The sequence below is a fragment of the Balaenoptera musculus genome, chromosome 14 (assembly GCF_009873245.2).
Source record: "Balaenoptera musculus isolate JJ_BM4_2016_0621 chromosome 14, mBalMus1.pri.v3, whole genome shotgun sequence".
In the NCBI taxonomy this organism is placed as follows: Eukaryota; Metazoa; Chordata; class Mammalia; order Artiodactyla; family Balaenopteridae; genus Balaenoptera; species Balaenoptera musculus.
The window spans coordinates 19,224,878-19,238,615 of NC_045798.1; the positions used below are offsets into that span (position 1 = coordinate 19,224,878).

The 13,738-nt window shown below is 46.3% G+C and overlaps 1 protein-coding gene across 1 annotated transcript in view; it reads left to right on the top strand.

Annotated features, from left to right (window-relative positions):
- LOC118880101 (SV2 related protein) overlaps positions 1–13,738 on the top strand; it is an 84,246-nt gene that overhangs the window by 29,066 nt on the left and 41,442 nt on the right. Inside the window, 2 exon segments of the mRNA XM_036823482.1 lie at positions 1,320–1,391; positions 7,781–7,905. Coding sequence (XP_036679377.1) covers positions 1,320–1,391; positions 7,781–7,905 — 197 coding nt within the window.

The following is a 13,738-nucleotide window of genomic DNA, read 5'->3' on the forward strand; positions in this document are numbered from 1 at the left end:
ACTTGATGTTTTTCAACAACTTCCAAGTTTCATGCTGAAAAGCGCACAGCAGTCGTTTATGAAAAATTATTTTTAGTGATCTAATTTGCTGACAGCTTGATTAGGCTGTCCGGCAATTTGGTTAAAAATAATAAAATGGAATTGGAATCAAGATGACTTGTGAAAGGATTTGTAACTGTGTCATTGGTGTCCTTCTGGAGGCATCCTGGAGGGTTTAACCTTAAAGCAATGCGCTGTGAGGTGCATTGGGAGGATGCAGTAGGGAGAAGTGGGGGAGGGGTGGTTGAGAAAGGGAGGAGGGAACTGGTGAGACCCCTAACCTGTTCTCAGGAAAGAATCTCTATGGAAGTTGAGGACTTGGAAATGAATTCCTTTAAAACTATCCAAATCTGCTTCTCCCTTGGAACACCTCTGTGTAGCCGGTTTGGACCCCGCTGCTCTAGACCATGCCTGGAGGAATGCTTTTGGGTTCAGACCACACTAAGCAGTGCCATTCCCATCTCTGGGCCTCAGTGGCCTTATATGTAAACTGGGGATAATAATAGTACCCACTCCTTAGGGCTGCTGTGAGAATTAGGTAAGACATATGTAAAAAGCATTCAGTGTGGTGTCTGACACTTGGTGAGTGCTCCGGAAAGGATAGAACAGTGAAGAGAGCTCTAGTCAGCCTGCTTGGGTTTAAGACCTGTCTCTACCCTCTCCTCCCTGGGATAAGAGCAGGTTTCTTAAAACTTCTGAGCCTCAAGCTACCCATCTATAAAATGGGTATGAGCATTCATAACTCATCTGCTCTGATCAAGGGTTAACAACGGAACGAGGACTTTGCCCAGCACACAGTGAGCACTCCATGGTTGCTGTCTCTTGCTAATGGCTTACAACTCCCATCCTAACCTCCTGTCTCCTGTTTTCATATCCTCCAAACTCTACCTTGCAACCTTTAACATTTTTTTAGCCATAAGACATTTCTTGGGTTTGGTGAGAAATTGGTAAAATACTAGCTCTGCAGCCACGCAGCCTGATTCCAACCCGGGCTGCATCACTTACAATTGTGTGACCCTGGCCATGTGACCTCCCCTCTCTGAGTCTCTGTTTCCTCATCTGTGAAATGGGGATAATAATAGCACCCACCCTGTAGGATTGCTGTGAGGCTTAAACAGTAACATGAAGCATGTAGACTAGTATTTGCATCTCAACACAATCTCAGTAAAGCTTGCTTCATTCTTATTACAGGAGTGTGACGTCACACATTCAATTTGGTGTTCCCTTTCTCTGCGATGCTCCGTGTCATTATCTAACAGAAACTGTCTTTGCCCACACAGGTGGTCTTTGTCGGCATGATGTCCAGTTCTACCCTCTGGGGAAACATCTCAGACCAGTATGGCAGGAAAACAGTAAGGCAACTTCTCCTAAGCTCGTGTCCTCTGGGTTATCTTTGTGATGGCGTTGACAAAGTAGCAAAACTTGTGCTGACTGAGCATTTGGTGGGGGTCTAATTAATTCAGAGATACATTGAAGGGCAAAGAGAAGACGTTGCTCTGAGGCTGTGGACTCTTGAAATCACACATCCCTAGTGGGGGCCAAGGATGTGCATTTCAGAACGTAGAAGATGCTGTGGTGCCCACCCCCATCCCCTTGGCGCTCAATCTGTCTGTGCCTCAGTTTCCTCATCTGTAAATGGGATAATAATAGTCTTCCCCATAGGGCTATTACGGGGAGTAAATGACCCTTGTGACAGAAAGCTCTTGACACAGAGGAAATGTTTCTTCAATTTCCATTATCCTTCCTATTTGCCAAGCTCACGGTGCCAATAAATGGCAAGGCCAGTGTTAAAATGCAGGTGCATCTGGCTCCAGAGTTCACATCCTTCACCTTGACCTTGGCTGCTGGGAGACATCACTGAACGATTCCCTGGAATTCAGTTGATTAGTTGAACATTCATCCACCCCAGATAGATGAAGCCTGGAGGGGGCTGCCTGCAGAGGGTTCCTCCAGCTCTCCTGAGCAGCTTGCTAAATACCACACCCAACATAAAGCTGGCGTGACCGGAGAGAGAGAGAGAAAGTGCCACCAGATTGTACAGCCTCCTTCTCCCCAGCATGGAATTCTGGCCCAGCCTCGTGGAGGATGGATCCGGCTCTAATTATAAAGCTTCCCCAGAACTCCTCCAGGACCAGCAGGCGAGCCAGACAGCTGGTGAGCCTTGGCAAGCTCGGAGAACCTCCTCTTAGCTCCTTGATCTGCCTTGGCTCAGCTGGGAGGTTTCTGTGAGGGCGTCTGCTGCATGACTTTGCAGGAGAATCACATATGGGGTTAGGACTCGGTGGAATGCTTTGATTCCTACAGAAGTTTCTACAGCCTGGGGACTTGTGGCAGCTGCAGAAACGAAGGGCGACTGTGGGTGTGTGGCCTTGCGCAGATGGAGATAAACGCATCCGGGTTCATAACGTAGCTCCCCCTGTTGAGCGAGGTAACCTTGAGCCAGCTGCTTCACCTCTCTGAGCCTCAGTTTTCCCATCTGCAAAATAGGGTTGACAACAGTAGGAGCTCAAAGGATTGCTGGGAGGATTAAATAAGAAAATGCATATAATACACTTAGAACAGTATTTACAGATGCATGGTTAGCCTGTGATCAATGGTAACTACTTTTGGTTGGGACTCAAAAAAAAAAGATTTAGATTGTGATCAGGTCATCCTCTAGTTCAAAGGCTACAGGACCACGTTATCTCTAAGGAGGAAAAGGAGGTGGCTGGCAGGCACTGGGCCTCTCTTTTCAATATTTTGAAGATCCTCGGGTTTCCTTGCCCTGTGACTATTTTCCTTGTACTTGAGCAAGATTGGAGAGTACCAGGAGGCTTGAGTCAGACAGTCCTGCAGGTGACTGAGCAATGCTCATGGCAATGAGATCAGCATGCTCCTTTGGGGTTGCAGGCCTGGCATCCAAGTGGCAGCAAGACTTTCAGCTTCTTAGAGCAAGAGCTTAAAGTCTTTCCAGGCTACAGGTGGCAAACAGGTGGGCCATGAGCCAAATGTGGCCCCCAGATGTGTATAATTTATCCCATGCAATGCTTTATGGGATTTTGAATCAGTTGCCTCCGTTTCAAAAATGACATATTTTTGCATAAAAATAAAAAGAGGTGTGGGTTTTTGGAAAGCTGGGTTATCTGGCAGCTTGGGATCCACACTCTGTGATGTTAGCTTTCGGCTGGAGCTGAGGCTGGCAAGGCAGGGCAAGTTCTCTTTCAGTCACCCAGGCCCACCTGTCCTCGCTGCATTACACCTGCATCATGTGTGTATGTTCTCTGCCAGAGGTAATGGGGAGCCATCAAAGGTCCTGGAGAGGGGGAGTGGCTCATTCAAAGTACAGCTTTGGGCATTGGAAATCCTGGCTCCAGTTTTGACTCTGCTGATGCTGAACAAATCACTCAACTCCGTCGGCCCTCAATGTGCTGATTTATAAAGTGGACATGAAAATAACAACGTCTTTCCACAGGCCACTGTGAGGATCCAGTGTAATGATGGGGCTGCGAGTTAAGAAATGCAAATGAAAGTTCCATGAAGTCAGAGACTCTGGCTGTCATGTGGCCTGCCCTAGCCCAGGACAAAGCCAAGTGCTTAGCAAACAGCAGGCTGTCAATATGTGCAGAGTGAATGGATGAATGAATGAATAATGTACATTAGGACCTCAACTGCCAGGCACACAACAGGTGCTCAATACATGTATAGTGAACAAATGAGTGAATGAATGAATGATACATTTCAGTACCCCTACCTAGTGCTGGGCACACAGCAGGTGTTCGATACCTGTGTATTGAATGAATGAATAATATATATCAGTATCTCTAAGTGTCTGGCATACTGCAGTCACTCAATACATGCTTATTGTTGAATGAATGAATGAGCAAATTAATGAATGTATAATATCTATCCATCTATCTCTAGAGCCTGGTATACAGAGGATGCTTAATAAATATGGAAGGAAGAAAGGGAGGGAGGGAGGGAGGGAGGGGAAACAATCTAAAAGGCAGAACAGATGTTAGGTAGAACGACAACTGTAGTTAATGAGAAGCCCAAAGGACATTTCTGCAGAGTCCCCAAGCAGTGCTTAGATGGGGCTTGCTGGCAGTGCCGGTGCCTTTGCAATAGCTATAACAGTACTTCCAAATGGTTGCTGAGTCCTCATTTTCTGGGCGGCTGGAAAGCCCTGGCATAGGCGGGCAAATGCAGAGCCAGCTGCACTCTGCTATGACCTGACAGGACAGATCAGCCTGCTTGCCTTTGCTGCCTGGCATGGGGGCAGCCGGTGACCTCACTGGGATAGCACAGTTGCCAGCCCCGTGAGAGAGGCTTAGCTGCCAAGTGCCAGTCTGGGTGCCCTCCTCTCTCCCCTCTCCTCTTCTCCTGCTGTTTTCCTTCTGTTCTTTTATTTTCTCTGCTGCTAATGATGTCTTGTTACTGATTCAAGACTCTTTGGGTTCCAAGGAAGAAAATCCCTATTAAGTTAGCTTAAGCCAAAAGAAAGGAACCAAGTATATGTGTGGCAGGTACCAATATCATAGCCCTGGGTTTAGGGGAACAGAAAGGTTGCTTTATTAATTATTATTGTTATTTATTATTACAATAGATCCAGATTTTCCTGGACTTTAATAATTCCTGCTCCACCTGTTCTCTTATATACTTTATATCTTTCTTTATATCAACATTTTTTAAAATCCTTAAATGCATGTTTTTTGAAAAGGAAACTTGATAGAGAGTCTTAAATGGGAAATCAATAGCAATTGCACTAAATAGGAAATATCTGCAAAAAAAAATACAAAGAAAACAGTGTTATAAAATTCTAGCTGGGGGACTTCCCTGGTGACGCAGTGGTTAAGAATCTGCCTGCCAATGCAGGGGACACGGGTTCAAGCCCTGGTCAGGGAAGATCCCACATGGTGCGGAGCAACTAAGCCCCTGAGCCACAACTACTGAGCCTGCTCTCTAGAGCCCGTGAGCCACAACTACTGAGCCCTTGTGCCACAACTGTTGAAACCCACACGCCTAGAGCCCGTGCTCCGCAACAAGAGAAGCCACTGCAATAAGCCCGCGCACCACAACGAAGAGTAGCCCCTGCTCGCGTCAACTAGAGAAAGCCTGCGCGCAGCAACGAAGACCCAACACAGCCCAAAATAAATAAATAAATTAAAAAAAAATTCTAGCTGGTATGGTTGCCCCACTGCCCTCTCTGTTAAAGTGACAGATTAGCAGATGTTTAAAAAGGTGTTAAAGACAGACCAGCAGGGACTTCCCTGGTGGCACAGTGGTTAAGAATCCACCTGCCAATGCAGGGGACACGGGTTCAAGCTCTGGCCCGGGAGGACCCCACATGCCGTAGAACAACTAAGCCCATGAGCCACAACTACTGAAGCCCGCGCGAATAGAGCCCTTGCTCCGCAGAAGAGAAGCCACTGCAGTGAGAAGCCCATGCACCACAGCGAAGAGTAGCCCCTGCTCACCGCAACTAGAGAAAGCCGGCGGGCAGCAACGAAGACCCAATGTAGCCAAAAATAAATAAGTAAATTAATTAATTTAGAAAAAAAAAAAGACAGACCAGCACCACGTGGATACTTCCTCTTGGGCGTGATCAGACAAGTGAAGGTTAAAATGAAAAGGAAATCACATGCTTGCAAGGTGATGCAAAGTTATTTAAAACATTCTCTCTTCCACCTAAAATCGTTTTCCAAAAGACCTGAAATCATCTGGTAGACCTCCAAATTCCCTCTCTAGTCCCTTTTAATTCATTTTCATTTTAAAGCTAAAATTAGTATGTCTCACACTTTCTGCCTGAAGCATGGGGGTATGGGGAGCTGGCAGAAGGGTGAACTCAATCCTACAGATCTAGGAAGAGTGCTGCAGAGGGAGGTCTGCTCAGACCTCATGTGGCAGGTCTAAAATTCATGTTAAATTTGCATTCTACTCCATAATACCTTTGGTGTTGGTTGTGTTATAAAAACTCTATTTTAAATAACATTCACCCTTAATTTTTTCTCAGTCTTTAAGGGTAATTGAAACTCCAGGAATATGTACCAGGTTTGTCCTGCAGTATTGTGTTCCTAGGTGGTTTTCAACCGCATCAAATACAATGTCTTATTTATTTATTTATTTATTTATGGCTGTGTTGGGTCTTCGTTTCTGTGCGAGGGCTTTCTCTAGTTGTGGCAAGCGGGGGCCACTCTTCATCGCGGTGGGCGGGCCTCTCACTGTTGCGGCCTCTCTTGTTGCAGAGCACAGGCTCCAGACGCGCAGGCTCAGTAATTGTGGCCCACGGGCCCAGTTGCTCCGCGGCATGTGGGATCTTCCCAGACCAGGGCTCGAACCCGTGTCCCCTGCATTGGCAGGCAGATTCTCAACCACTGCGCCACCAGGGAAGCCCCAATGTCTTTTTTTTTTTTTGGCTGCACCATGCAACTTGCGGGATCTTAGTTCCCTGACCAGGGGTCGAACCCGGGGCATGGCAGTGAAAGCACTGGGTCCTAACCACTGGACCGCCAGGGAATTTCCTACAGTGTCCCCTTTATTTAAAAAAAATTTTAATAGTGCCCCTAATAATCCAGAAATAATTTCAAAGATAAAATAACCTAGCCACTTACACAGTTTTAAAAAAGAAATCAGGGACTTCCCTGGTGGTCCAGTGGTTAAGAATCTGCCTTCCAATGCAGGGGACGTGGGTTCGATCCCTGGTCAGAGAACTGAGATCCCACATGCTGGGGCAACTAAGCCCATGCGCCACAACTGGAGAGAAGCCCGTGTGCCGTAAATAAATAAATAAATAAGCTAAGTGGGGGAATGCCCTGGCGGTCCAGTGGTTGGGACTTCATGCTTTCACGGCCAGAGGCCGGGGTTCAGTCCTTGGTCAGAGAACTAAGATCCCGCAAGCCTCGCGGCGCAGCCAAAAAAAATTAAATAAAAAAATAAAAATAATAAAAAAGAAGTCAGTTATAATGCCCTAACTATGATACAAGGGAGAAAATTTTTAAAGGAGGTAATTAATAAATTTACTTTCAATATGCAAATATTCACACACAACTCTGCCTAGATCCTAAAAGGAAGTAGTTACTATTTGCTCCAATTATAAATAAGTTTGGATTTAATGGAATCTTATCGATGCTTTTTCTTTATGTCTGACGTTTTGAAATAAGATTCAGATCAATCTATTCATAGATACACATAGAAGCCCTATGAATGCAGACAGATGCTGAAGTGTTCCCTCAGTCACTCAACTATCACATGCAGTGTTGCCATTGGCAACACGGTTTTCTGAAATGATGAACCATTTTGTAAAATTCTGGATAAAACAAAGTGTATCCTCCTTTGATTTACCTAGAAGTTGCATTCCTGAAAAATTACCTGACCCACCTTCCAAAATCCTGTTTCTATGTAAACTAGAGTGAAGATCTAGGTGCCGATAACCATAAACAGTTTTCAGCTGCGTGATGGTCGGGTGGGAAGTTTGATTCGAGCTGGTGCAGGACACAGGATAAGTCTTTATTAGGTCTCACGCGCTGTGGGACATCTAACATCTCTGGGATGTATCTATTAAATGCCAATCATTGGGACAACCAAGAATGACCCACAGTTTTCCCCCACACCCCCTCAGGGTGGGCGCCACCCACGCAGAGAACCCCGGGCATCCCCTTGGCTGTGTGGATCACCCTTTACCATGACCCTATTGGTGACTTTGAACATGTGCAGGGGGCATGTGACCTGGAGATGCTGAGAAGCCCTGTGTCTTCCTTCTCCGCAGGGGCTGAAGATCAGTGTGCTCTGGACCCTGTACTATGGCATCCTCAGTGCTTTCGCGCCCGTGTACAGCTGGATCCTGGTGCTCCGGGGCCTGGTGGGCTTCGGGATCGGAGGGGTTCCCCAGTCGTAAGTAAAGACCCAGCTCTGGCCACCCAGCCAGGCAGCCAGTCAACTATGTTCATGGCCTCAGAGGGATGGAAAGATGGTACATACACTAGGGCTTCTGGTATCCAGGGGCTCTGATGGAGCCAGAGAATAGTGTCATTGTCAGTATTATAATGATTACCAACAGCAAAAGCAACACGGTAGCTGGAAGGTCGTAGATGTGAAATGATAATAAAGATAATAGAGCTAGCATTGATTGGACGTTTCTCTTTGACACAGCACAGCAGCCCCAGAAGATATTGGGGGGGCGTGTTGAATTAGTGCAGTCTCCACTTTACAGCTGAGAAAACTGAGTCTCAGCGGGTAAAATCATTTGCCCAAGTCACACAGGCTGCAGGTGGAACTAAGAACCCGAGTCTGTCCGCCTGTAACATCTGTGCCCTTAACTACACTGCATGTTGCCTCTTACCCTCTTCTAACCTAACCGGGAGGCAGGGGATGGGGCTAATTATCTGTAAGTTATGTGTTATTTTGTTGTTGCTGTTGTTAAGATGCTGAGAGTAGTCAGACTTGTAGGAAGAAGTCACTGTCTCCTGGGAGACTGGGGAATCCTGAAGCAGAGATTGGCAGGTGGTGGCAGGTGGGCCGAATCTGACCTGCTGACTGGGTCTCTAAATAAAGTTTTATTGGAACACAGCTGCACCATACATTTATGTATTATCTACGCCTGTTTTTATGCTACAGCAACAGAGTTGAGTAGTCTCAGTAGAGACTGTATGGCCTGCAAACCTGACATATTTACTATTCAGCCCTTCATAGAAAAAGTGTGTTTAGGAATTCTCTGGTGGTCCAGTGGTTAGGACTCTGCGCTTTCACTGCTGAGGGCCTGGGTTCCATCCCTAGTTGGGGAACTAAGATCCCGAAAGCGGCAGTGTGGCCACAAAAAAAAAAAAAGTGTGTTGACCCCACTCTCAAGGATGATGATTAATAGCCAATGTTTAGTGTTTATTAAGGAGCAGGTGCTGTTCTAAACAGTTTGCCCAGATTGTCTCATTTAATCCCCCAAATTTCCCTATGAGGTAGATTCTATTATTAACCCCATTTTACAGATAAAGAAACTGAGGCACAGAGAGGTGAAGTAGCTTGCCCCAGGTGACACAGCTACAGGAGGCAGAGTTGGAATCTGAACCCACTCCCTCTAACTCCAGAGCCTGGGCTCTAACCATTGCATTTTACTGCCTTGCTATGAAGGATTAAAAGGATTTGGAAAGACCCAGAGGAGACTGGGGAAGATGTAGGATATCTCATAGGAAGGGAATTTCATGAAAAGAGGAAGCCGTAGCTGAGTCTGAGGAAGGCTAATGGTCCAGTTCAGGTAGCTTGTTAGGCTGAGATACATGAGAATTGAAAACTGAGATGGGACAGGCAGACCAGGGCAAGCTTATTAAAGGTCTTGAATGTCAGGCCAAAGGGATTGTCTATAGACAGTGGGGAGCCACTGAAAGTTCTTGAGCAGGAGAGGTACTTTAAAAGTATTAATCTGGCAGTGGTGGGTTGGACAGGTTGGAGGAAAGGCACCCTACTGCAATAATTGAGGACAATTTTGCACAAGGACCAGGTGGTTTCTTTCTAGTTTATTCATTCATTCAACCAATATTTCTTGAGCTCCTGCTATGACGGGGTCCCGTGCTACGTGCTGGGGGTACAGCAGTGAGCCAAACAGGCACGGTCCCTGTTACAGGCTGGCATCCTGGGAAACAGACTGAGATAGAGATTTGTGTGCAAGAGGGGACCAGGATCAACACCTGTAAGGGAGTGAGAAAAACGGGGACGGGCAGAGGGAGAAGCTGAGTGGCAACGCGATTGTAACAGCTGATGGGGGCCTCAGCCGATCCTGTAGGGGTTCGGAAGCTGGGGTGGCCCTTTAGGGTTGTTCCAAATTGAGGCATGGGGGCTGGGCCTTTGTACCCTCACATCAGCCACCTTGGATGTGGGCTGTCCGCAAGGAGCAAACACGACCTTGGGGAAGTCAGCTATTTTTGGCCAAGGCATTTCCTGCAAGGGCCTCAGTTCTGAGCTCTTAGCAGGCAGTACTCCTGGTCATTCCAGAGGGACCGTATGCCTCAGCCCTGAAGGGGGAATCCAGGCGATGCATCACAGCGTCCACTACAGTCCATTCCCTGGACCCTTTGGATGCGCTTGCATCGTATAATAAGTTCACCCCACCTGGGAACAGCTCCTCCAGGATTCTGGTTGGTCTTTTCCCTGAAAAGACTTATAAAAGGATGGCTAGCGAGACAACCTACAGTCCCTGCTATGGCTGCCGGCCTCATGACTACAACCGATGTCTTATTCTCTGTCCTCTGCCACCTATTCTAGACTCTCCTCACCTTTGGCTAGTACTTCTGCTGATCTAGATGAGGTCCCTTGTTACCATGCCCTTCTCAGGTCATTGCTGCCGCTTGTCCGTTTCACACCAAGATTGGGCAGGGAATTACCAAGAGATGTCCTGTGTATCACCTGGGTACCCAAGTAGATAACAGTAATCCTACCACCTCCTGACGCTTAGGATCAATTCCTGGGACAGGATGATGACTCTCTTTCATGGCCGCTCATTTTCTTGACACAAGGAACCCAAAGTTACTAGGTGATAGCTGTTGCTTCAAGTTATTGGGATTCTTGCTGCGTACCCTGGTGGAAGCATATTCTCTCTGGGAACCAGGACCTCTAGACCCACAGAGCCTAGGAGATGCAGAATGGAGGAAGCACAAATCCCCCCAAGTGGGTCACTGGGAATGATGGCATTGAAGGCCACTTCTACTTCGACTCTTAGATTTCCAGAACCATGTCTTCTTTCTACACAGCACCATGTAATAATCATTGATTTAAGGGTATATTGTGTCCTAGAAGATAGTGCCCCGTCCTCACAGGGTATCATCTCCAAGCTGATGCCTCCACGGCACCTACAAAAGGCTGCTCCATCACTCAGGCCAGCAGCTTCAGGGTGGCATGTTATGTGAAAGGACCAGTGGATTCCATGGTCATATACCCACTGCTGCACCTCCTTTGTTATACATTGGCTCCCTTGGTCCCATGCACTAGGGGATCCTGTGTCAACGGGTCAAATACTTGGAAAGCCCGCAGATAATAATGCTGCCTGAGACCCTGTGGGCAGGAAAGGCAAACCAATACCCAGAATATGTGCCATTTCCAGTCAAGATGAATCACTGCTTCTTCCCAAATGGAAGATGTCCAATGTAAAAAACTTGCCACCAAGTGACATGGGATGGTTCCATCCGGAGGGCTCCATGTTGGTCTCTGTTGCTGGCAGACTGGCTTTTTGGCAGCAGAAATGGCAAGATTGGCTCTGGTGGGTGAAGATTGGGGTGATGCACCACTGTAGCCCCTGCCCTCCGAGGGTCAACAGCTCAGCGATTGACTTCTTGAGCCTCTGGAGTGTCACGGTTTGGGGAGGCTGGGAGAAGTGATCTCAAAGGAGAATGCTAATACCGAAGCAGGGTGCTTGGATCATGGGCTCCAAAACCAGGCTACCCTGGCCCTGTCACATAATAGCTGTGCATCCTTAGGCAAGTCATTAAGCCTTTCTACACCTCAGTTTTCTCATCTCTAAAATGGGGATAATAACATACCTACCCCATGGGTCACTTAGAATGTTAAATGGCAACGCATGTGAAGTGCCAAGGACAGTGGCTAGCAGGCACTCAAAAAATGTCAGCACGCAGCTCATCTGCTGAAGGCTTTGGTAAGAGGCTCAGGCATCAGTGAGATGGACGATGGACTCGGTGTATAATTATAGAAACAACAAATGTGGAGGAAAGGAGATGTGAGAACATGGACTTAACACAGGGACAAATCCAGACTGTCTGCCACTTAGAGGCTCTCAGTTCAACTCCGTCCTTCCCTCCCTTTTTCATTATTGATCCTCCAGGGCTGTGCAGAGTAGGTATTTGACATGGACTCCTGGATCTGGGATGAGCTTAAAAACCACTGGAGCTTAAAGCAGAGGCCATTAAGCCAAGCCCATTAATCTGGGCTGGCAGGGGCTTGTGGCCAATGTGCTCCACTTCCGGCCTGACTCCACGAATTCCTGTAGTTATAGCCACTGTCCCATTCATTCATGAGCCATTCATTGACTAGGGGGCCATTTTCCCCTCATGCTGGAAGGAATGAGCTCACAGAGGTACACATTAAATTCCTTTCCCAGGGATGCTTGGGGAGATGGCAACAGAACCAGCCTCCAAACAGCCCCCTGGATTTTCTTTCCATATGAAGAAAGGGAAAGGAACCAGGGATTCAGAATGTCCACAGTGATTCTTTTTCAAGATGGTGCCATGAGAAATGCTCTTTTCTACGTCCTCTTCTTCCACATTTTCTGGAAGTGACATAAAAGGTATAAGAAATAAATCTTGAAGAGTGCTGGAAAGCAAGAAAAAGGTGCTATCAGCAGAACAGAAATTTTGAGGAACCTCTGGAAGACTGTAAGCAGATGGGATTCCAATGGCAGAATAACTAGAGGAGAGGAAAAAAAAAACATCCCCTAAAACTGCAAAGGGAAGAGATCTTCAGGCAGACAGGACAGGACACCAGGGAAATAAAATTAAGGACACAGAGCAGCTGGAAGGGCCTTTAACCCCATTACCTGATGTCGTGAGGGTTCTGAGCTTGCCTACCTGCTCCCTTCCCCCACCCCCCAAATGTCATGCTTCCCCATTTAGCTGTTCATTTACTTAATGCTGCTATAGCCCTTCTGTCTGTTTATTGAGCTATTACTGCATTCCAGGCACATGACCATTTTAAACCCACAAAACCTTAAGACGTAGATATGATTACCTCCATTTTACAGGTAAGAAAACTGAGGCTTTAAAGCAGTAACACGTGTAAGGTCACACGGTTAGTAAAAGGAGGGCAAATAAAAACCACGAACAAAATTACGGAAAAGGGACTTCCCTGGTGGTCCAGTGGTTAAGACTCAGCACTTCCATTGCAGGGGGCACGGGTTTGATCCGTGGTTGGGGAACTAAGATCCCACATGCTGGGTGGCGAGGCCCCCAAAAAAAAAATTACAGAAGAAATATTTAGCCACCCCAAGAGACTCACTGGTTCCCCAGCACTTTCATGCCAGCTATTTACATAAAAATAATCATGTCTTAATTATGCAAAACTCTTATCTAGTTATAAAAATGGCTCCCCTAAGTTCATTATTTGGAAACATTTAGTCGAAGATATTTTTGTGTAAGTAAATGTAACTAAGAGTTTCCATTCATTCAGAAGGACTTTACCCAGTTGTGCCACCTCACTAAACCAAGTGAATAAGATTTTGCTATATAATTGTTAAAAGCTCAACAATCAGAAGTCCTTATAATGTGCTCAAATTTTTAGTGTAAATACAAATTATATTATTAAAAATTTTTAATTGAAAAAATGTTTTTCTTTCAGTTTTATTGAGATGGAATTGACATACAGCACTGTATGAGTTTAAGGTGTACAGTGTAATGACATATATCTTGCAAATGATTAACACAGTAAGTTTAGCTAACATCCACCAATTCATATAGAAATTATATTGTTAATAAGGAGCCCATCCCTCTGACCTAATTTTTGCCTTTCTAACTCCTCCTCTCCCTTTATTTCTTCTTTCTTTTCTCTCTTCCCTCAAAGCAGGTGTTCACATTGGTCCTTGGTGATAACAACAATAACATTAGTAGTGATGGTGATAATAATAATGTCATTGGAGTGCTTGCCAGGTGCGGGGCCCATGCTGAGCTCTCTCTTCACACTACCTCTTCTTGTCCATTGGACAACCCTACTATCCCCATTTTACAGCTGAGAAAAC